We start from the raw sequence: 25,156 nt of genomic DNA, 5'->3' as shown, positions 1-25,156 counted from the left end.
TTTAACCATCCTTGCATGGTAGATGCCCACGTCTTTCAAATTCCACAGCCCCCCATTTCACAATGAAGGCTCTCTGTTAAAAGTCTGGGGCCGAGATGAAGTCATCAGGTCATTCAGTTGAACTTCCTCTTCAGCCACTGAAGACGTTACAGGCTAGGCTACTGCTTTTAGAGTGTGAGTCAAGCTTCCAGTGGGCGACTAACATTCACAGCTTCAGAGAGACTAAATGAAATTGTCACCAAGACTAACTTTTGGTTGTTTGGAGAGACAACAATATGAGATCAAAAGATTTCATTACCATCTGTATATACTGAGTAATAAGCCCCAGCTAAAAGTCTCTCCAAATTAACATTTTGGAATGAAACCACCCATTTAAAATGTCTTTCAACCACCACACCAATTTTCTTTATGAAAGGTCTTACATCATTGTTTTCCAGTAGAGGAAAACGCATCTGCACCCTCTGTTGTTTGGGCTCCATTTAATAAGTTCTTAACATCTAAAATGTTTTCATCCAGTAGTCACAACCATAGCTCTTTACAGTGTAAACATACAGGAAGTACAGGGGCATAGAGGATGAGGGGTTTCAGACTGAATCTAGAACGTTTACACTAAGCAAACATCAGAAATAGACGATGACTTTTATGGATTTGTCAACGCTTTCATGTGGATGTTACAGTAGAAATGTATTTGTTTTTTTCCTTCTTTCAAAATGATGGATTTCAAACTTAAATCAAACCTGTCTGGGTTCCTGATCCCATGCAGACTGCCCCAGCCTCGTCCTTGCACGACACCTTTGGTCAGATTGTGTGCAGGTAAGAGGCGGCGCTCGTGTCCTTATATGGTCATGACGTCCGGTGCGTCACGCTGAGTCGGCGCTGCGCTGCGAAGCCACAACTTTGACAAGTGCGCTTCATTTAATCACTTCACACAAATGGGATAAAGACGAGGATGGATTACTTCTGGGGGAACATCTTCTTCGCTGCAATAGTCTTCAGTGAGTACGGATCCTCCTTTTTCTTTAAACTATAAACGTGTTATTTAATCACTACACCGCGACTCCCTCGAGGACAGAAAGTATTCTCAGCCACTTATTTAGCGTTTTTTTATTCTGATGTTTCTAAAACAACTTCATAGACTTATTTAAGAGTAAATCATTTCCACTTTAAACAAATTAAACGTGCACCAAGCTCCAGCTGAATGTGCTGAGGAGGCTTTTTAAAAGCATGATCCGTATTACACCCGCATGTGTTTGTTGAAGATGGTTTTGTTGTTTAGTGGACCAAAGTAGAGAGGAAAGACCATTTGTACTATTTTTCCTGCTCGCTGTGGCAGCCCTTTTAATAAGTGGAGGCTTTTAAGCGGCAGACAGGAGTTTCAGACTCATGCACATCCTCCATTCCTGAAATGAAAGGAAGCAATAACATGTTTGGGGTGTTGCAGAATCCCCAGAGGAGAGCAAAGTGCTACTTTGTGCTGCAGGTAAAGCAGGCGTGGCAAGAAGCAGCGCAGTGTCCCGATATCCCTCCACATTCCTGTGCCTGCTGATGGAAATGAGGGCAGGGTCATAGCTGAGCTCTGCCTGTCCAGGCAGATACTGCAGAGAGACTGACACACACAAGCAAACTCCACCTGGGGGGATTCAGTTTCAGAGGGCTGCACCTGAACTTGGACTGGGAACACAGTTGCACATTTGTCTTTTCTATTTCATGCAATTTTCAACAATTTCAAGAGTTATCTGACTTTAGAGCTTTTTCTTGGTGTTTGGATGGGACCCATGAGTCAAGCTGGTGTGTTTTTAACTGGACATGATTCATCCACAGAACCCCCCCCCCCCCCCCATCTTGACTCACATGAGGAAGTACTGAGAGCTACGTATAACATGTTCTATAGGCTGGGTGAAGTACCTTCTTGAAAGAAATACATTTATCAAGTAATGACGGGGTGAAGATGCAGCAATAATAGAAATAAACTGCAGCCAGCATGAGACAGCTGTTACAAAAGTATGCTCATGTTTAGGTACAGTTGCACATGCAGTGGTTCCCAAACGTTTGGTCCCCCCTCTTAGAAATACCATCATCTCCAGGGTCCCCCACCCTGAAATAGACACACTCCTTTTTTGCATTCAGACTCTCTTTTTACTAAATGGTTGATACAAACTGCAAATTTACTATTAAACAGTTCAAAATCACAGTGAAATTATTGAAAGTACATTACGTTACCATTTTTGCATTGTACCATTTTAATTTTCATGATTCAAATGCTTTTGGGATTTCTTCTAAGAATTGCCTCTCCGTGAAAAATAACTTTTAAAACACAAGCAACTTCTGAGAGAGAGGGGGGGGGGGGGGGGAAAGCAAAACATTAGTTTTGTAAGCTCAAACAGGAATCCCCGTGACATGAAACAGCTGTGTGATCCTCACCCAGCCAGAATAAAACAGGTTCGTAATGAAGTTTGCTACAGTGGTTTGATCACCACATCATTGAGCGGCGCGGCGCCCCACCACATCACCTTTAATAATTGTAATTGTTTACTAGCAAAAGTCATGGGGTGACAACAATGCCTTACTTTAGAGCTTGTTGCTGTGAATTGCGTTAATAAGGTGATGACGGTCTCACACCATAATGCATCTGGACCTTCTCCTCCACCAGCTGACAGAGTGTGGCAGTCACAGTCCTTCAATGTGGGCACAGCAGGAGCCAAGATATTCAGCGGACCAGCAGCAGAAGAGTTTGGCTACACAATCCAACAAGCAACCAACCACGAAGGCAAATGGTATGATTCAAGTCCTCTCGTGGAGAATATGTTGAATATACAGTACAGTGACCTTCCTGTTACTCACAGTGAAGCTGCTTCTTATTAGCAATGTTATTTATTATTTACAAACATGTTTTATTCACGACATAGCCTTTATATTCATGGTTCTCTCTTGAACTATACCGTGTTTAGTAAGAAATGGCTTCAGTCTGCTGGAGGAATATACACAAGAAGAAGTTCCAAAGAATTCAATATGAACACAGGTGTATGTAAACAATTATGTGTACATACGTATTTATTGACTTGCCTTTCAAACTGCAGAATGTGAAATTCAACAGAGATCAAACATCTCGGAGAGTTCCACTTGTAGTTGTTCTGATGTTCTGCAGGCAAGCGCCACGCATGTAGAACTCAGTAACAAGGACTGGTTTCTGGAATGATCAGGCTGATCCCCAATACAGCTTAAAAAAATGAGGATGTCGAGGAATATTTTATCCTTTAGAACATTGTTTGTTCTCCCAGAGTGCAAAACAAGTAATGAAGGTAGAAACTTTGAGTTCTGTGTCCTCGGTGCATTACTTGCACGCTGCAAAAGAAACAAATTAAACAACAACAACTGTGCAAGATACACTATTAATTGTAGACTAAAATGAGTCAGGTTAAAAGCAACACTTTCACAATTAAATGCTTGATCACCATACACTTTTTCTTTTTGGTATAGGCTACCCGTCTTGGAATGATTATTGAAAAGATGTGGTGTCGTTACTGATGGCGTTGTCGCACAAAACATTTAGTTCATCGCGAGATCACTTGTTTCAGCATGGCATAAATGGTATTAAAATCATTAGGCAGGCGTGATTTAGAGTCTGTGCCTGTCTCCATCTTGTCTGTGAGTTTATGCCCAATGTTTTTCCAGACATGCTTTTTCTCACCTGTAGCAAGAGAGTGAATGTATGTGAAATCCAGAAGATCCCTAAAACTCATACAGTTTTGATGTGACATACATTCTCACATCTGCAAGTAAGGATTCAGACATTTTATCAATATAGATTATAAAAATATGCATCTATTTGGAACTAAACAGAAGTCTGCATAGTTCAGAACTGACAGAATTAAGGTTAATCAATAGATAGCTTGGACAATTTTTCTACATGCTTGTCCTCAGGAGTGGGGTGTATTTTCAGACTGATATTGACGTCATCTGTTCTCCCTGCTGCCCTCTTACTGTAAAAACATTACTGTAACAAAGCATAATAATGTCTAGGTTTTAGTTTTGATTTGTGCTACTATTTCACCTTCTTTTATTGATTGATTCTGACTGGTAACTCTTTCCTAAAACTGGTACAATCGAGAGAAAGGAAAGTATTTTGCTGGCTTCAAGACTGTAAATTGCATGAGGAGCATTTCTGAAGTTTGCAGATAGATAGATAGATAGATAGATAGATAGATAGATAGATAGATAGATAGATAGATAGATAGATAGATAGATAGATAGATAGATGCAATGCATGTTAATGATTGCTTCATATCAGACAGTAGATTCATCTTCACTCTGTTGTAACAGTGACTCCAAAAGTGTCTGTTTAATCATCAGCTGCTTTGTGGTACTCATTGTCGTTGGTTGCAGCAGAAAGGGCATCTCATTTGAAAACAGGCCAAGCACCCTCTGCAAATTTCAGGTTTGCTGTACAAAGGAAGCAGTAACATAGGTCTGATCACATCATGACTCTGTGGAGATTTTTTTTCCTTTGTAATACCACAGGTTGTGGGTTCTACAGCTCTGAGAATATGCCACCTTATAACCTTTGTATTCAGTGTACAATACGTGGGAACATTGCAGCCCATAACTGCAGCTTGCACAGATCCACTGATGTGACTATTGACTCTCAATCTTTTTGCTTCCTAATGTCCTTTTCCTGCTGATTTCTTTTTTTCTTTTTCTTTTTACTTTGTAGCATGAGGAACTCCTGTCTTACATTTTAGTCTGGCAAATGTGACATTTAAAATAGTAAAGAAAAATAAGAAAAAATAATGAAAAAGTAAAGTTTGTTTCAATGTGTCATCAGTTAAAACAAGTTGCATATTACAATGTCACCCACAAGGTCATTATCATTGATTTTCTGACCCCAGTCCTTGGTAAGATAAGTGTGGTGAGAGAAAAAAAAAATGAAAATGACGGTTTAAATCATGAAGGTTTGCAGAAACCTGGTCAAACCCTATTGAAAGGTGAATAATGCAATGCAGGAAATGTAGAGAAATCATCACGTAATGATTCCTCTGCACACTGTTGTGACTTACATTAGACACAATCCCTGAATAAATAAACAAACTCCCCATGTCTCATTGATGTCTGGATGTTTCCCATCTGACTCACACTCCTACAGATTAACTAAGCGTCTAGAGTTGTGTCCTGTTTGCGTCACATTTTGTGTGTTCATGATTTGATAATCGCTTCTTCGGTAGTATGAGACGCCATCCTATGTGTCACACGTTCTGCCCCCGATTTATCTACATCTTAAGTAACAACTTCAGAAACGAAATAATAAAAAAAACAACAACAGGAAAAGATGTTATGAGATGTTTTCTTTCTGTGTGAACCTGCAGCATCTTGTTTTTACTTTTTCTTTGGGAGATAAAAAGAATCACAACAAGTACTTGTTGGGTCATGTTCAAAACAGAGCCTTGTAACAAAGCTGCAAAATAAAAATCACATATTGTCTAGTTTGTGTTCTGTTTGAACTGAAATGTAATGTTGCTTCAGATGGTTTTTGATCTACAGATGTGGCCACGGTTTTGTGAACACCTGATGTGCATTGTCACAGGCAATGACGACTCTTTCTGGTTTTTTGTAGGCTGCTGGTCGGTGCTCCCTGGAGTGGTTTCAATCTAAACAGAAAGGGGGATGTTTATAAGTGTCCAGTCTCAGGATCCAGGAACAACTGTGACAAACTCAATCTTCAAGGTGAGGTCTGCTGTTTAAGTTTGTGTAACCTTTCACCTCCTGACTAAACATTTGGCTAAACAAGGGGTGGACAATTAATTTTTCCAAGGGGCCACATGAAAAAAACACAATTTAAGATGGAGGGCTGACTTTTAAGTTTTGCTCATTGAAGAAAATGGTAGGAAGCAGTTTATTACATTTCAATCAACAGATGTTGCTGCCATGTGCCCACAAACACAAAGTTTGTATCCTGGATAAATGACACACTTTCAAGAAGAAAGCGAAGCAGTTATGCTGCATCATGTGCAATAATTTTATTTTCATTTCTAATTTGTCTTCGATACTCTCAGAGCCAACCAGGCACGAGCAAAGGGCCACGCACTTCCCTTGGGCTTTACAATAACCAGGCCTGCACTCCACAGACCATTCGGAATGGTTGTAAGTTTAGTGGCATCTAGGCATGAGATCAATCTGGTAATCCTACTCTTCGAGGCATGAACGAGAACCTACGGTGGCCACATGAGCCCCCCCCCCCCCCCCCCCCCCCCCCCACCACCACCACCAAAAAATAAATAAATAAATAAATAAAAAGCAACAATGTCCCCTCAGGAAACAATGTGGTAATACACTACATTGTTATACACAAATGTGAAAATTACAATACAAAAGTGAAAATGTGAGAAGATTGAGAACCAGGTAAAGGTAAATCCAGGAAAAGACAATCCTGCAGGTATTATATATTCCAGATCGAACAAGTTTTATTCCAAACATTTATGTGATGTTGTCTTTGTCACAGATTCTGTGAGTATTCCAGATGTCAAAAATGTAAACAACAACATGTCCCTGGGTTTGACGCTCACTCGGATGCCAGCAGTCAGTGGTTTCATGGTATGTTTGTTTGCATGTTCACTTACAAAATAGTGAAGAACTCATGTTGTTTCAGAGTCGTAGGTTGTAACAATGATTTATAATCTCAATAAATAAGCATTTATCATTGATCTGATTTTGTTTCGGTTCTCGGGAGAGATTTGTTTGTTTTCTACTGTTGTTCTGTGGTTATTGTTCCCAAAAAGTTGAATTAAACGTCATCAACATGGGCACAGGATTTTGTTACAAGCTTTACATTCTCACGACACCCTCAAACAGCCATTAAGTCTCTTGTCTCTTGTTCCCTGGTGATCTGATGCAGATGTGTGGGCCTCTCTGGGGACAGCTCTGTGGCTCTCAAGACTTCTACCCAGGAATCTGTGCAAGAATGAGCCCCCTCTTTCAACCTCAGCCTGCTTTCTCTCCAGCCGTGCAGAGTAAGAAATCTTCGTTTCAATTGAATTTCATTAACAAATATTTTGAATGGTACAAAGTTGATGATCTTTCAGTTGTTTTCTGACATTGAGGTAGTTAAAGCTGAGCCAAAACTCGTATTGCACAATCTCACACACACTGGGTCGAGCCTATGAGATTAATGTCTTTTGCTTTCTCAGTGTTATTCAACGATGCAATGGTTGGAGACACTTTCATCATAAGTGCTCATTTTCCTTGAAAGAAATTGTGTATTTCACGTGTGTCTATAGAATGCTTACTTTTGCTGAACTCGCATAAATGAATGAACAAGCAGTCAGTGAGAAAGTCAGTACCTTCTTCTCACTGTAGATGGCAGGGTTGAGCACTCAGCCTTATACTGTTGCTTTCCTCTCCAGACCAAATCAGTCAAGTTTAGTATGTACTTAGTTATATAATTAGTTTTCCATGATTGCAAAAAGATGGAAGATTTGATATCCAAGCTTAAATATCTCTTAAAACTGGACTTTCACACGTACAAAAATATTGCATTTAACAATAACCCTACAATATAATAATATATCAAAATATAAAGTGAACCAGTTGATGAACTATATTTTTATTTGAAAACTGTATGAGTTAATAAACATCATGGTGAGTGGACATGTGGGTGGCAAATCAAGAACACACTGCTGTTTGTCTGAGCTGATGCAAATTTTACTTTCTTCTTTGGAAAATATGTACTTTACTTATATGTGTTTAGAATACTGATATGAGTTATAAAATAATGTCAGTCTGCAAGCTGGCGATTGAGTGATAAATGCTGAAAACAGGATAGGTTTAAAAATCTTTACGATTGAAATTGTGTCCATTGTCTTACTGTATATGCTTTGCTCTTTTTTTAACCAATCTTTCCAGCCTGTGGTGGTCCGATGGACATTGTGATTGTTCTGGACGGCTCCAACAGCATTTATCCTTGGAAACCAATGACGGACTTCCTGCAGAAATTAATCCCCTCACTCGACATCGGGCCCAGAAACACACAGGTTACACTTAACACCACACTGCCCATAGTAGATACTGTATAAGCTTGAACACTTTATAGCAGGATGGCACAGTTTGGGCCACCTCAGAAAAAAAGAAGAAAAAAAAAAAAGCAACACAATGTGCACACTCTACAAAGTAAGACCATTAAGCTCAGACTTGACCTGGGGATATTTTCCCCATGACAACATGACAGACTTGAAATGAAAAGCTTTAATTCACGGTTAAGGCATATGTCATATATTATTCAGTTTTTCCCCATAATTTAATTGTCTCATGGCTGTTCCTGCGATTGTCTTGACTTCTACACTCCAGGTCAGTGTCATTCAGTACGCCGTTAATCCCAAGTTTGAGTTCAAACTGAGTGACTATAAGACAAAAGAAGAGGCGATCGCTGCAGCGTCTGCCATCAATCAAATGTATGGTCAATCTACCAACACTTTCCACGCGATCCAATATGCCAGGTTAGTGTTGTGCGTTTTACAGCTTTCATGTATTTTAATTCATTCTTCTACCTTGTTCTTGATCTTATTCTGAATAGTCCGTTGTGTGTGCTGCTGTCCTCAGTCAGTGGGGATTTCATCACAGTCATGGCGGCCGACAAGGTGCCGCCAAAGTGATGGTGGTTGTCACGGACGGCGAGTCTCACGACGAGTCTTTCAGAAGTACGGTTATCGCCGAGTGCGAGAAGGAAGGCATCACCCGCTTCGGTATCGCCGTGAGTTTATTCTCATGATCTGTTGTCCATAGTCACACTTTCTGTTTTACCGAAAGGAGAAATCTGCATGTTGGGATCGACTTCAACATGTGACTACGGTTTGCTGCTGTGAACTCCGGAGGCCTTATTTCATTTCATTCAGTAGGATTTGCTTATATTTAAGTGTTCAACTTCTTTTTCATGCTTTTCTTTTCCCTTCTGCTAAGGTTTTGGGTTATTACATCAGAAACAACATTGACACGGAAAACCTAATAAAAGAAATCAAGTCCATCGCCAGTTCACCCACAGAGAAGTACTTCTTCAATGTGTCCGAGGAGGCGGCCCTCTCCACCATCGCTGGGACGCTGGGAAACCGCATCTTCAACATAGAGGGTGCCTATTATTTCTTCTCCTGCGTTATTGTCCCACACACTGTGTGTGTAGTTTACTTGAAACTGGAATTTCATTCATGCCACAGCATGTCTTTGAGAGCTACGATCTGAAAAACAGCTGAGATATTTTATATCTGTGACTCTCAAACTGTGGTACACGTAGCACGCTCCCTCTGCTGGTATGTGGGCTCATGCCATAAATAGTGATTTAAATGATTCTTAATCTGACGCAGAAGTAAAATGTCTGTATTTTTTGTTTCACAAGGCACTGGGAAAGGTGGTGACAACTTCAAGATGGAGATGGCCCAGGTTGGATTCAGCGCTCACTACGCCAACAAGCAGGTAGAACCACTTCAAAACAGTTCTGTGAATTGTTACGAGCTACAAATATTATGGGAGGTATCACTGGGCAGAAGAGAGTGTATTTGTGGTTTTATGCCCAAGAAATAAAATATTTCTAATATGTCATTTCAATTTCTCACCAGCTCTGATTGTCAGTAGACTCTTTGCTACAGTTAAACCAAACAATATGAGGCTGTTATGTACGGTTGCACTGATGAGCTGTGAGCAGGCTGACCTTTGACCTGTGTGTTTAAGGATGTTATGATGCTCGGAGCGGTGGGGGCTTACGCCTGGAGTGGGACTGTCGTCCATCAAACTGGGTCAAAAGCAGACATCCTCCCTTTCAGCGTCTTTGAGGCCACACTACAAGACAGGAACCACAGCTCGTTGCTTGGTAGGTGTTTGCAATTGTCCTTCATATTAATGTAGCGAACTCCATGACATGTTGTGATTTTGAGGCTTTTGAATGTTGCATAAAATAGCATGAGAAAGGGAAATTTTTTTATGGCCACTATTATGTCATTGCACTCAATTTATTGTTCAAGTCTAAAGACGTAGTACACTTCATCAGGTTTAAGACAACAGCATCTACATTATTTGGATGTTTCTGAATGGGGCATTTTCTCAACGAGCTCATCACAGCCGAAACACTGTTTTTATGATTTAAACAATTCTGCTAAGTAAAGAATCATAAAAATGCATTTTAATAATCCATACGAGCTTTTTATATCCACATTTTGTACATCTTGAAGAATTTTTTTTTACTGGAGAAAATATGCACAGCTTGACTGTTGCTATTGTTATGGTTGTTTGTAATTACCTTGTTATTTGATTTTTTTTTTTTCTGGGGGGGGGGTGGGGGTGGTTGTTGTTTTTTTTTTAAGTTATTGCCCTTGTCCAACTTTGTACACTTCCAACTGTTTTGGGATATAGGTTTTGTTTATGGATTTCACATACAATTTAAGTAAACATATAAAAATATTTAAAGATAAGTAAAAGCCTCCATATGAATTCTTTCATGTTTTAATGCTCGTTAGTCAAGAAATAAGGATTATATTTCATATTATATATGCTGGTTTTCATTATGTAGAATCAAACATTTTCCAAAGTCGAACCTTATTCTGCTGACACACAAGTTTTCCCTCTTACTTCCTGCTTCTAGGGACAATATAGGCATGTACCAACTGTTCTGCGCTTCATCTTATTGTGCTTGTTGAGGCAGGATATCATTCCTTATCATGAATAATATTAGCACATATTTTTAAGTGTTTTGATTTGCTGCATCAGCAGCCAGTTCACACCTAATCAATCAATCTTTAATCAGGCATGCAAAACTAAAACACTCCAACAAGTGTGCACAGTTGTTGTTGTTGTTGCTGTACATTTTCTAAGTGGCTTGTTGTTTTCATTTTTGAAATGGTTGTGCTCGACATCAGTATAAAAAATACAGCTCTTAATTTTTCCATGTCATATTCCTTCGGATTTTTATTCCCCAGGTTATTCTGTCACATCTGTCAGTGACGGGTTCAGAGAATACTTTGTTGCCGGTGCGCCTCGCTCCAACCACTCAGGACAAGTCATCGTCTACACTGTCAACGCCCAGAAGAAATCTGTAGTCATAGATTCAGAAAGAGGGAAACAGGTAGTCACATCAGGCATAAATGACTATTACATCCTCTCTCCACATTCAGCTAAATACATGTAGTGTAAAGCCTGGTAAACAGGTTTAACCCCAAAACTTTTTGTTTGTTTGTTTGTTTGTTTTTAGATTGGATCGTACTTTGGAAGTGTTTTGTGCCCACTGGATGTGGACAAAGATGGGGCGACAGACCTTCTTTTGGTTGGCGCTCCGATGCACATGAACGAGCTGAAGAAAGAAGAAGGCAGGGTCTACCTCTTCTCCGTGACCAAGGTAAAAATCTCACTTGTTTTTAAACTTGGGAAAGGAATGTCAGCTGGGTCATTGCTCTTCACTGTCCAGTATTGGCAGGTTGATTCAAATGACCTGTCAAGTCTTCAATTAAAAAAAGGTCCTACTGTTTTGTGGATTTCATTTTATACTTTGTGAACTGATGATGCAGAATTATTTGACTTTAACTAACCTATTACATTGTTTCTATGATATTTAAAGACACTGAAAGACGCCTACTCAGCTCCATATCCATCGCAATGTAGGAAAACGGGCATTGCTGTTCTATGAAATACTTCTATTTAACACAGAATTAGAAACAAATCTTGTGTTGAGGATGTGTCATTGGACATTTACCACCATTTGCAATATAAGAAAACATTTTTGTTTTGTTGTTTTGTAGTCCATCAAGAACACTTGAGCAGTCAGCCCATAGTAGCAAGATAAAGTCATAAGTGTTTGTTGTTTTGCTTCCTCTGCGTTCTCCTCTGAAGGGGATACTGAACGAGCAGGGTTTCCTCAACGGTCCACCCGCTACTGAGAACGCCCGGTTCGGGATGGCTGTCTCCGCTGCTCCCGACTTGGATCTTGACGGTTTCAACGACGTTGTAGTTGGAGCCCCACTGGAAGACAAAGGAAAAGGTGCAATTTACATCTATAACGGAGACAGGAAGACATTGAACAAGCAATTCTCACAGGTATGTTGAAAAACTGTTGCTTTTTGGAAATATTGCCAAGTAGGTTTGACAGTTCAGTATTTTAAAGAAAAGTAAAAGTGTTGACTGTATTTCCAAAATGGGGCAATGCAAATGTCAGCATTGTATGACAATGTGAGCGCGGGACTCTTGTCTTGTTGATAAGACCAGTTTGTCTTGACGGGGGGATGGAGGACCTGAATGTAGGTTGAGATGTAGGAAACAAAGATCATCTTTTTCTAAGATGATTTCCGTGAGAACATTAACCAATACCAGAAAACAGAACCTGATCAAAAGGAAAGTGTGAATTAATGCATGTATGCAGATGACGGGTGACGGTAATAAAATATTTTTTGTTCTTTTCCCAGAAAATCCTTGGCTCAAAACTGGATAATCAGCTGCAGTATTTTGGAAGATCTTTAGATAGCTACAGAGATCTGAATGATGACACAGTCCCTGACATCTCAGTGGGCGCCTACGGGAAAGTAGTCCAGCTGTGGTGAGTCAGAATACACAGATAAACCGAGGAATCAAAAGTGTATTGTGAATAATTCACTATATCATAGGACTTTTAAGCGTAATCATTATTTTAACTTGTTTTCAGGACCAGAGGTGTTGCGTCGGTCGATGCCTCTGCTACTTTCAACCCCAGTAAAATCAACATTTTCAACAAACCCTGTGATGTTAATGGACGCAAGCTTTCATGTTTCACCGCCCACCTCTGTTTTAGTGCTGCGTTCAGGCCAAAGAACCCCGTGGGCCCCATTGGTAAATCGTGTGTGCGTGTGTGCGTGTGCGTGTGTGTGTGTGTGTGTGTGTGTGTGTGTGTGTGTGTGTGTGTGTGTGTGTGTGTGTGTGTGTGTGTGTGTGTGTGTGTGTGTGTGTGTGTGTGTGTGTGTGTGTGTGTCTAAGAAGTCAGATAGTCAAGAGAAGCAGTGTGGTTCAGGCTCAGCGAATGAACTCATCCTGAAACATTTTCACACAAAGTAAATTTTAGGGAAGGATTTAAATTGATGATGGACATGCTTAAGGTACAGACACAGTTTAATTTAAGAAAATTAAATAATTATTTACTAAACTCAATCCCTTTGTGGAAAAACATGGGTATAAACACTTAGATTTCTTACCCTGTGCATTTTTCTGACTAAATCCCATGACATTTTAAATGTATCAATACTTCACACCCAAATAAAACTGAAAGTATTCAAGCTGTTCATCCATTTATCCAGCCATCTATAATCTGTACTCCTTGTAACCTTACAGTCCATTCATGATCACCAATCAATCTCACTTGCATGTTTTTGGACTGTGTTAGGAAACCAAAGTTGCACGGAAGTTGTACTGAAATGATGTGAAGTTTGAAGGATAATCTTTTATATTCATTTTTGAAGGGAAAATTATTGAAAAAAAACATTATTTTAGTAACAGTATTTTGATTGATTTTTTTTGTATATTTAAATGAGCAGAAGATCATGTTTTATTATTTGTAGTTGTATCTCACCAATACACAACCTCTATTTCTCACAGACATCTCCTACACTTTGACCCTGGATGCGGACTTGCAGGCCTCACGGGTCACATCAAGAGGACTGTTTGCAAAAAACAATGAACGCTTCCTCACAGAGACGGCAAAAATATCATCAGCTCCTCTGTGTCGAGACTACCAGGTTTATGTTCAGGTGACGAGAGTGAACGCTATGTTGACGTCCTTATTTTAACCAATCACGTAAAGTTTTTGTTTGTTTGTTTCCTCATTTATTTTAACCCACCATTGTTTATGTTTGCTGTCTTCTATAGGAGACACCTGATTTTGTCAATTCCCTCAGTCTGAAAGTAGAAATTGAGCAGCAGAACCTGGACGTGAATCCGGTCCTCGACAAGGACTCTCCAAATGTCCTGGAGTTCTTTGTAAGTACATGATCTGTCCACATTTCTCTGGTTCACTGTACATATTCATTTCAGAGCTTAAATCACACTGGCCCTCTAGTTTTCATGTCTAACATGCTTTGTCTAATACCAGGTTGTAATTATCCTTCTGTGCCTTATTTTCTTCACATAATATGATATCATTGTTTTGTTTGTTTTGTCTCGCTTATTTCCAATTAAAAAAATTTTACTTTGGAAGAGGCAATACAGTCACCATCACAGGAAGTATACAAAACATAGAATACTAAATATAATGTATTAAAGAAAAATAAAAGCCTTATCCAATCTTTCTATGTAGGTCACTCATGAGTGTCAAGGAGAACACAGCAAAGTTCAACCAACCAAGAGTTTGCTTGTTGTGTTTAACATCAAACCATTCACTACTGCGTAAAATAAACATTGTAGTTTTGTTTATTTTTTATCATGAATGTGTCTTAAATATCATGCTGGGAAAACGCCTCACCTTGGCCCGTGGATTTTTCCGCGTGCTTGGCCGACACGAAGCGTTCTCACAGGGGGGAGGCCGATCCCACCCACATCGGTCTGGAGGAAACAGATCAGATGAGGTGTTTGTACAGTCATTTGAAATGACATAGTACGCCTGTGTGTGATGATTACTAGTTTCTTTCACCGAGTCATGCAACTTGTCACCTTTAAACGCTGTGTGATTTCCCAGCATCAGATTAAACATTGTCCACTCAGGTAAAAACATACGATGAGTTTCCTCTGAGTTATGTTTGCTGAACCCGCTAAACTGATTGTAAAAACTAAAAGTACAATAGAGCAGCTGAATGTGCTGCTCTTGTTTTAGGTCCCTTTCACCAAAGACTGTGGCTCTGACGACGTGTGTGTCAGTGATCTGGTGCTGAGTGTGAAAGAGAAGACATCCAGGTAAGAAATCGCTGACCGGTCTCACATGTCCATCACAAGAGATCTCTCGCTTCCTGTTTAGTGTGTGCTGTATACATGGTACAGAAAGCAGTTTCTGGATAACAACGTGGGTTGACTTTGATAAAGTCAAAGGATGGTTGTTCAGTGTGTGTCGGGACAAGCTCAGGCAAGGCCGTGTTTTTCTTTACTGTGAGTCACTGGGAAATGGAGATAAGGGAATATTTCAAAAGCCTCTATAACACGTAATCTCACTCAGCATCTTACTAATAGCATTCAGTCTTTATATAAATAGGAATTTTACAAAAGAATCTTAAAATTATTTTAGATTGTTTGATCTCAGGAGGTCCTGAATTTGTCTTTTTCAATCTGCTCTACCAATGTAAAGTGTCCTAAAGTCCGAGTGTGATTTACTGGAGTCCTAAGTTAAGTGGGTGTAAATTAGTCGCTTAAGCAATCCAAAGATTGTTACCTCCTGAAGTTGGAGATGAACGAAAACAAGATGTGTTGAAGTGCAAACATATACTTGTCTGCCTCCGCCTGCTTGCTGCACAATGAGCTGCTGCTGAATGCTTGGAGGTGGTGATTCAAACCTAAATTGGTGATATTGAAGTTCCAGCTTACACGAACTGCAAACTGCCTTGGACTTGTCGGCTGCGCTATACAAGGAAATGTTTTAAAATAAAATGTGAAATTTTTTACCATAATCATACTGTAACAGACCTCCTAAAGCTGAAATCATGAGACTGTATTGTTGTAGATATGCAGGTTCTCTACCATCCCACAGGGCACGCCACAGCAAACTCACAACCTCCACTGCTAGATCAAATGTTTTAAATTATTTTTGGGGGGGTTAAATTTACAGTTCTGTCCCCTCGAGCACAATTTGGAAATAACAGCTGCTGTTGTTACCTAATTGAACCCTTCAAACTAGCTGCAGCTTCACATTTGACCCCCTGGGCTGGAAGATACAACTGTACAGGCATCAAAGCCTTGTATTTATTCCACCAGGATTGTTATTAAAGCACATGAAGGCATCTTGATATGCAGACACGTATGTGACAGGAAGAATGTGTCAACCTTCAAACTAACCTGTTAATCTTCAGCTTACTGTTACCCCGGTAACTCCCAACAACCATCACAACAGAGAGACAGACAATCACACTTACTCACTTACATCAACCTGCAATTTTCAGGTTTTAAATTCCTAGAGCAGTTAGCCCATTAAACATATCTTGTATGCACATACAGAACATGCAATTTCTCTAAAGAAAGGCCCTCAAATCCCAGATTGAATTGTGATGTGATACTGCTGTTACTTTTTTTAATTTCACACATATAAATCCTAACTTTTTTTACACATATGTGCATTTATACCCAATTCATGCATTAAGTATTTATATTCCATGAGTATTATGGTTATGAACTCGATCATACCACACATCCAAAGAAAATCACCATGCCATCCTGTTTAAAAAATTTTAGGGGAAAAAGACATTAAGTCATCCTGACATTCTTCTCGTCAAAATGTCTTGACCTTTTATTTTTTATTCTTATCTCTCTGATTAAAAATAATTTGTGCTCTGTGGCAAACTAAATGAACTCAGGTCATTGCAGTGAGCAGTAATCTCAGCGGTAATCTGTGCTCTTGTCTCGCAGCTCGACTCCGGTGCTGGTCGGCGCTAATAACCGAGAGCTGTCGTTTTACGTGGCTGTGAGGAACAAAAAGGAGAATGCATACAACACGCAGGTCCTGGTCACCTATTCCAGCAACCTGTACTACTCATCCATCTCTCCTCCTGTGAGTGAACGAGTTGGGAATCAGTCACATGAGCTCTCCTTGCATTTATAAATCTAGCAATTATTTTGTTTTGGTGGGGGGGTGTTGAACCTACAAGCCATAAAGTGATGTCCTGTTTGTAATTTCATTTTCACAGGCAGATGGAGTGAAATGCACGTCCACACAAACAGAAATGGTCACTTGCCAGGTGGGATACCCTGCACTGAAAAAAGACCAAGAGGTAAGTGCAGTCCATCAGTGAAGGTTTTAATTCAACTCCTAATATAATACGAAAACCTCTGTGTTGTTTCATTCCAGATGAAATTTCAAATCAATTTTGAGTACAATCTTCAGCACTTGCAAAACCGAGCGGAGGTGAAGTTTGAAGCCAAGAGGTGAAGTCTGATAAGAAACTGAACTACGCTCTCAATGTTTAACGCACAATGACAGTGTGTGACTTTCTTCCTGCAGTGATGGTAAAGAGGATAGACCTGCAGACAACAAAGTGGACATACTCATTCCTGTCAAATACAATGCAGGGATTGTTTTATCCAGGTGAGTTTACTTTCTCTTATAATAATATATTCAATGATGTTACATGCATTAAATGTATTGCAGAAAGTGTTAATTCTATGCTCTGTTTACTCCAGGCAATCAAATATAAATTTCTACGTAGCAGATGCTTCTGCTCCTGTGGTAACAACAATCGAAACTCTAGATGACATCGGCCCAGAGTTCAACTTCACAGTGAAGGTGCAGTAAATGAATTTCTGATCCAGGTTCATCTGAATTCTTAGTCATTATTTCAAATCCAAATAATTTGCATTATTTGCACTTAGATTTCAACAGGTAACTTTCCTGTCAGCCTCCTGTATCTGACCATCGCTCTGCCAATGACCACAAACGGTGGAAATCAGCTTCTGTATGTTACCAGTATAGAGACACAAGCAGTGAGTACTTCTTTGTTCTCCAACGTCTTGTGAGAATCAGAAAAACATCTGAACTAAAACTTCAACTTGTGATGGAAGCCAAAAGTATTGATTGCCAATCAAGTGAGCATATTGGAACCGTATTACATTGGGCCACTATGAAAACCAATCCCCATCGTGGGCTCGGTTGTCCCTTTGTCATTTCAATGGAAAGTACACAAAAAAGAAGAAAAAAACAACAACAATCCAGATCAGTTGAGTGTCATATTGTGCTCATTGCAAATAAAGACCCCTCCATGTACAGGGCGGCTCGGTAAGCTGTGATTCCAACCGGCTGGTCGATCCGCTGAAAATCGGAGGGAAGTCCCACCAGGTCTCTTTCACAGAGGAGAGCCTCAGAGGCATGGAGAAGCTGGTCAGTCTCTTTTTTTTAAGAGTTACTTTTTGTTCTGCTACTTCTTCATTCATCATATTTTTAATCTACAAATGAATGACATTTGGGACCGGGTTAGACAATACAGGTGCATCTCGAAAAAATTAGAATACCGTGGGAAAGGTTTTTGTTTCCCCCAATTATTTGCTTTAAACTGTGAAACTTTTATTTGAAATGTTAAGCCAGACACTCAAAGACCCTTTTAACCCTTTGTGCTTTTGTCTTAATTTGTTTATAGCTTAGAAGTCTTGAAAATAAAAATAAAAATCACTTTTTTTTTTTACTGTAGGCCATAGTTATTATGATTGAAATATATTGGCCACTAATATTTGATTTTACTGTAGAAATAGCTGCTAAAACAAATAACTGTTCAGGAAAGTAAATGTTTCAGATACACCTGATAATTGATCCAATATCTCAGTCTTTCTTCGTGTAACAAAATTTGTTTGAACTTTTTTTTAACAAATATTCTATAATCATATACTTCATATATACAGTTTACTATATTGAACTGTGTTTGTTTCTTTCCATTCATAGGACTGCCAGAGTGCAAAATGTGAAGACATAAAATGCCTCATCAAAGACACTGAAGTTAAGAGTGACTACTTTGTAAAGGTTAAAACTCGGATCTGGAGTGGCACGTTCATTTCGGTAAGCATGTTTAAAATTCTGGTTGTTTCGAACTGCTTTCCTTTTGGATTCACACTGATACTTCCTGTGCTCTCATTTGTGTCACTTCAGGCGACCTATCAGACCGTAGAGCTGACGTCCACTCTGGATGTGGAGACGTCCAACCCCGACCTGATCATCATCGACCTCAAACAGCTTCCTGTAAGATCAGCGTTTAAGAGCAGCACTCCTGTTGTGTAACTCATCACTTCACTGTATCTTGACTAGGTCTTCATCGATATCAGCTGCTGAGTTTCATACAGTCCGTGGGCGTTTTTAACCACCTAATCAACCAAATTGAATTTTTTTAAATATCGTGTCAACTTCATTTATAACATTACATCATATACATTTTGAGTGTGTAGTTATAGTGTGATAGAATAGCATCCAAAACAAATAAATCATCGGGTAATTCTTCGTAATTACGTTATCAAATGCTCATATTAGAAGATGTTACTCATGCCCATACGCATACTGATGAATAAATACTGGATAAACATAAGAACAGCGACGTGTACAGATAATAAACACCTAAAATAAGTGCAGTTCACCTTGTTGTTGATCTTGCCTCAGTGATTGATGTCTCCTCTTGCTCTCCTCTCGTCCAGGTGGTTGTGACAGTGAGCAAACCTGGAGTAAAAGGTGACGTTCCAGTGGGAGTGATAGTTGGCAGCGTCATTGGTGGACTGCTGCTGCTCGCTCTGGCTGTTGGGCTGCTGTGGAAGGTGAGTTTATATCCATCTGTGCATGTGTGTGAAGAGTCGTGTCTCACTTCATAGCATCATATTTTAGTGGGGAATGAGATGTGTATGTTCACAATAAAACATGTGTGCATTTGCTCCAATTTGGCTACATGTTCACAACGTCCACAGCAGTTTCGTTTTTCATTATTTTGCTTTCAGTAGAGACTGACGGACTCTGGGTTCTCAGGCCTTTTGGTCTGCACTGTCTCGTTACTTCTATAGCCATCACATTCAAACATGACATTATAGAAAGTGGAGAGGACCCTGGCATAGCCTGCCAGCCTCGACCAACAGCAAAGAAAACCCGAGTCACGGACTATTGTCTGTCACTGCATCAAGACCAGCAGAATCCACAGTGAAAATCCAGATATTTACATGTTATAGTCACACATCAACCTCCTTACAGGGTCACTAATAATATTACACACATACAAATAGAAATACACTGTCACAAATCAATTTACACTCACAAATGTGCACCTTTGTGTTCATTAATTGTAAGAAAACAGGATTAACTTGTAGCTCATCTTCAGTTAAATCAGGAGGCTTTATATTTAGCACAAATCTGGCTGGAGGAAAAATACCCAGTGCTTGTAGACATTTTACTATATGTGCTGGAATATTCACTTTTATTTTGTATGTGTTGCAACTGCCTAATCCAAACTGGTCTATCTTCTAGTTTGGTTTTTTCAAACGAAAGTACAAGCAACTTCAGATGGATATGGATGATGATGGCCAGAGCCAAGCTGCGGACGAAGTGCTGTAAAGGGATGAGAAAGTCTACAGCCTTCTGCTGTGGAGCGTGGACACCGGTACTTTTTGTAACTCTTGTAAAGTGTAAATAGACTTCAGATCAGTCACTGGAAAATTGGACATTTTAAAGAGATGGAAGCTTTGTGGGCAGCTGGGTTTCACTCCTCTGCCTATCTTACAGAGGATCACTGTCGGTCTTTATGTTCTGCTTCATGTACAGAGTATTTGTTGCTATGCACTGACTTTAGAGAAAGTAGTATAAAGTATTTTGGATGCCATCATCATACAATAGCATGAAATGTGTATAAAGCTGTATAGGCTATCAAAACATTAATACTTTGGAGCGAAATCTTGCCAATCTGAGTTTTGACAGTAAAAGCATTTCATATTTTCATCTGTATTGACAAAGATAATCCAGTGCTGCTGAAAATCAACTATCATTCACTGACTGTAGTGCCGTTCCAAAGTAATGACCTCTTTAGCACACACACTGTGGGAAGTCCCTCTGTCGCACAAACTAGCTTGAGCTCACCTCTCAGGGCTTCTCCTGCATTCGGTCTGTTGACTTCAGTAGTTTGTAAAGAAAAAAGAAACTAAATGCTGCATTCACGGGTAACTGGGAAGTGGGGACATTCTAACTTCCTGGAGGGGAGAATATATTTGAACCCTGTAAAACTACTAATGTTAAAATGATGATCTTTTAGGAGTCCAAAGAAGACTGCCTGTGTGCCTTTGTAACTTATTGAAAATAGCCAGACTACACTTGGGATGTATTTATTGGTCATTTCTTTTTTGCCATTTGAACACCTGCGACTCAGAAGTCAGACTTTTCCCAGCCTTTCCAGTTGGTTAATTGCAGCATTAATTGTGTAATTACTCTGTTATACTGTGTTTGCACTGTACATATTATATGATCAATTCATGATGTCTCACTGTTAAGTTTCATAAATGAAAAGGCTCCCGGCTGTGTGAATCTGCAGTAGCTGCTTACGTTGTTATCGATGTTTCCTTTGTTACTATATTATCAGCCACCGAACTTGACACGTGAAGTAGCATGTTTTTAAAGACTTGAGAATTTTGCGAGTGAATTACGTCGTCCGCAGTTCATTGAATTATGTTTAGCTTTTTGAATTCAAGAAAACAAAAAGGCACCACTGAAAGTATGACTTTTATATTCCCCCAAATAGTCTCAAAGCCAGTGTGGATTTCTTAGACCAGTCTTGAACCCTTCTCAGTTTGATGTCCACAAATTAGAAATTGTGAGAAATACAGAAGGTCATGAGTTCTAAGTTGTATCACATAACTGCTGCAGGATGCTCATTGGAATCTTGAGCAAGTATTGTACAAAAGTCAAGTCTCGTTCAGATGAATTTTGACCCATATTTCTCTTTGCTTCCCACATTTAACTATTGTTCACCTTGAAGTGTTCTCCATATTTGGCCTTGAAAGTTCTTATTCGAATATTTGCTACTATTATCCTGATTTGCACGAATTGCAGCTCCAACCAGACTTTGGTGCTCAAGCCATTTATGAGCCAAATGTTGCCTGGAGATCTTGTAACATGACTGCAACATTCTCTTATAATTTTACAACATATACAAAGTACAAATGTAGTATGATTTGATGTAAAAAAAACAAAACAAAAAAAACTGTGACTGAGTTTTAGCATTTTCTGTCTCCAGCGAGTCGCAAGTTTTTACAAACCAGTAAGGTTGGAGCTTTAGAATGACGGAGAAGAGGACACAAATCAACAAAGCACCGTTTTTTTTATTTTTGTTTTTTTTAACCGCTACAGATACAGTTTATTTAGGAAAAAAAAGTATTGTATCTTCACCAGATGGATGGATGTGAAAGAATGTCATTTGAAATTTGTATTGACACAGTTTCGCCACAAGATGGCAGCATGATGTATGACATGTCGACTGTTCAGTCGTATGGCACTGATTTGTGGATGTCTTGGAGATCTCTCCTCCTCCTCCTCTTCCTCATCTCCTTCCTCTCCTCTCACTGGGGAAGTGTCACAAATCATGACCGTGCCTGGACCCCTATCTGGACCACTCCCGTTCAATCTTCAGTGCGAAGGAAGTTTCCCCTCAAACTCGATTATTTTCCTCACACATTTTTGACTGTCATGCTCGCCAACTGTTCGGTGAATCTGTCCCTGGACCCTCCAGGAATGTGTTTCTGAAAGTTTCCCTTCTGGATGAGCCAGCAGCAGCACCCAGCAGAGTCTTTAGCATTGATTTTCTTCTGGATCTAGCCAAGCGGAATATGCTATTTTTCTCTAATAAGTAGCACATTTTTTTTGGGGGGGGGGGCTTGTTAGAGGGGTTATATAGCTAGCATCTGATACATGATTCAATTGCTCTGTCACAGGATTACTCATGCTCCAAGGTGTTGTGAAACTGCCGCTGGATTCTACGTATATGTGTGCAGGGACCAATGTGGAAATAGTTGGTGAAACGAGATACAATGAAAGTGCTTGTACACCACAGTAAATACATCCCTCTGAGGTTTTGCTCTGGATGATTGGCAGCTACAGTCCAGAAACTGACCCGTGCCACAGTGGGATGATCGACTGGACGATTGCACACAAATTACTGCAATGTTTGAATAAATCAAACATGATGTCATTAAATAGTCTCTAATAACTGATGCCTGTTTGTTGCATTTGCACCAAAAACTGTTATGAACAACTTCCTGCTATGGGATGATCAAGTTGTATTTTTTTCTCCCCCTATTTATATCATTTAATGCCTAATAAATTGATAATGAAAACATACATGTGCTCAAAGAAGATAATGCTGTCTAATAACTGTTCGTTTCTGTCTCAAAGTCAAATAAAGACAAGTCCCAGGGCGTGAACAATGTGTGTAACATGTTGTATCATCATTTATCGCAGTGTTCTCGCAATAGTAGCCCAACATTTTGATCACCGTTAATTATTTGCTTCACAGATCTGGTTGGGCCCAATTCAGCTCACAGCCAGGGACACGGAGTCCTGGTTGTTCTTTTTTGCTCATGCCATTAATGGCTTCAGGACAACAGCCAGCACTTTAAAGTTGATACAGCAGGGTAGAAATGTACTTGCATGTCAGGAAGTGTTTTGGAAACCTCAACTCTTCAAAGACACTGATCTCGCAAATCACTCGCACCAGACACTGAATGATTTGCACAACATAACTCAAAATGGAGTGAACATATTGGAATTTGTTGAAAGGAATGGTTGTCTCAACAGTCCTCTTTCAGATTCCAAAATAAACAGCTACTTGATAGTTTCTGTCTGACCTTTAAATGACTCGTCTGTTCATTCATTTGGTAAATGTGACCCTTTAAGTAATGATGAAAGTGACATATTTGATTCTTCACGCAGGATGAGATGGAAAGCAGTATTTTTCTTGCTTGCTAAAACATTACTGGCTTCAGAAAAGAGTGGACATCTTCCAGTGTGATATTCAAGCATTGATTGCACGCTAATTTTACAGATTATGGACACTTTTACAGAATTTATTCACAAGTTACGGCAGCGGTTTAGTCTTATTAATCGGTCCATAATACTCTGAATACTCTGTATCATAAAAGAGTTTGGTCATTGTTTTTTCTGCAGGTGATCTGCTCTTCATGTAAATATCTAGCATTTTCAGTATCAAGATCCTGATAGCACTGGGATGCCATCAGTGAATCAAATATAAGACTTCGGTATCTCTTTTCCATTTACAGCCCCTTGTTCAGACCCCTGCGCATTAAAGTTAATATTATTGTTCTTGTTTGTAGCGAAATGCACAAAGTCTCAGATGACTACAGCTCAGATTAAAACAGGATGAGCAGTTGTACTCCATATCTGTTGCAGGGCTTGTGTGAGGCAGCACTGCATGCTGCTGGATAATGTGGAGGCTCGACTGCCTGTAAGGTCATATTTTGTAGATCAATGGCGCTCGAGTGGTATTTCGCTGGAATCAAAGGAAGAGATCAGATAATGAACTGGCCGGTGTCTGATTCTCACAGCAGACACTTTGCTCTTTGCTCTGGAGAGGACAGGAGGAGAGCTGTACCCAGAATTCCGCTGAAGAGGTCGCGCAAGGACTTCTGAAGGAGTTTGTGTGCGTGTGTGTGTGTGTGTGTGTGTGTGTGTCTGTGTGTGCGCGCGCGCATGTGTGAGTTGTGTGCGTGTGTGTGCGCGCGCGTACGCACACGCATACGCATCTTCATTCAGTGAAACGTAACACCCCTCTCCTTCGTCTGAAGCCTCTTCGGAAACAGGTTTGATTATATTTAAAAGCTTGACCCGGGAGAGAAACCCAAACAACTGTCTGTTCTAATATTAGCAGCGCGGCTGCGGACTACTATGAATTCTATTATTGTCTGGGCTCGGATTTATTCCAAAAGGCAACTCTCATCAAAAGATTTGCACTTTTGTCCGCAGTTGGTGGAAAAAAATATCAGTTACCTTCAAGTAGTACAGAGAGTTTAAAGGAGTGATGGTATGTCCGGATATGTATGCTGGCTGTGGGCCTGATTATACAACATAGAGGCCTTTGTATGTATTATATGTATACATATATAAATACACACATGTAAACACACACGCAAATCTACATGCAAATACGTATGTGAAATATTTTCATTGCATACTGTACATTGTATTTTAATAAATAACGCTGTTATTATTATCATTACCCCATGATTCAACGTGTCATGCAAGCACTCCACAAGCACTGATAGATTATTGTAATAAAAAAAATTAAAACGTATTAATTTTTTGTGATTTTTCAATGAAAACCAGTTTTATATTAAAACATGAAACATTTTGTCTCATCTGCCATCTTTTTTTTTTTTTGTCCGCATGATCCCGAAATGCGATGCTTTATAACATATTCTCACAGGAGAGAAAGTTGCCCGTAACGATGTCACCTGACTGGGATTGAAAGAACTTTGGTAAAGAAAAAAAAAAAAAAGAAAAGAAAAGAAAAAAGAAAAAAAA

General features: G+C 39.6%; 1 protein-coding gene across 1 annotated transcript; it reads left to right on the top strand.

Moving 5' to 3' along the window:
• Nucleotides 1-941: 941 nt before the first annotated feature.
• itga2.2 (integrin, alpha 2 (CD49B, alpha 2 subunit of VLA-2 receptor), tandem duplicate 2) lies at nucleotides 942-21,157 on the top strand. The gene is made up of 30 exons (XM_080498913.1): nucleotides 942-995; nucleotides 2,651-2,774; nucleotides 5,609-5,718; nucleotides 6,494-6,585; nucleotides 6,887-7,001; nucleotides 7,894-8,021; nucleotides 8,335-8,483; nucleotides 8,587-8,737; nucleotides 8,944-9,109; nucleotides 9,374-9,450; nucleotides 9,706-9,844; nucleotides 10,947-11,092; nucleotides 11,219-11,362; nucleotides 11,854-12,057; nucleotides 12,423-12,553; nucleotides 12,659-12,822; nucleotides 13,582-13,733; nucleotides 13,852-13,962; nucleotides 14,792-14,871; nucleotides 16,528-16,669; nucleotides 16,806-16,889; nucleotides 16,967-17,043; nucleotides 17,120-17,203; nucleotides 17,299-17,401; nucleotides 17,488-17,598; nucleotides 17,882-17,992; nucleotides 18,548-18,661; nucleotides 18,752-18,841; nucleotides 19,288-19,404; nucleotides 20,102-21,157. The coding sequence occupies exons 1-30, from the start codon at nucleotides 950-952 to the stop codon at nucleotides 20,186-20,188; spliced, it is 3,549 nt and encodes a 1,182-aa protein (XP_080355039.1). The 5' UTR covers nucleotides 942-949; the 3' UTR covers nucleotides 20,189-21,157.
• Nucleotides 21,158-25,156: the final 3,999 nt, after the last annotated feature.

This window comes from Blennius ocellaris (assembly GCF_963422515.1).
Source record: "Blennius ocellaris genome assembly, chromosome: 7".
Taxonomy (NCBI): domain Eukaryota; kingdom Metazoa; phylum Chordata; class Actinopteri; order Blenniiformes; family Blenniidae; genus Blennius; species Blennius ocellaris.
Note: the sequence above shows the minus strand (reverse complement) of the source record. Positions and strands in the feature narration are given on the sequence as shown.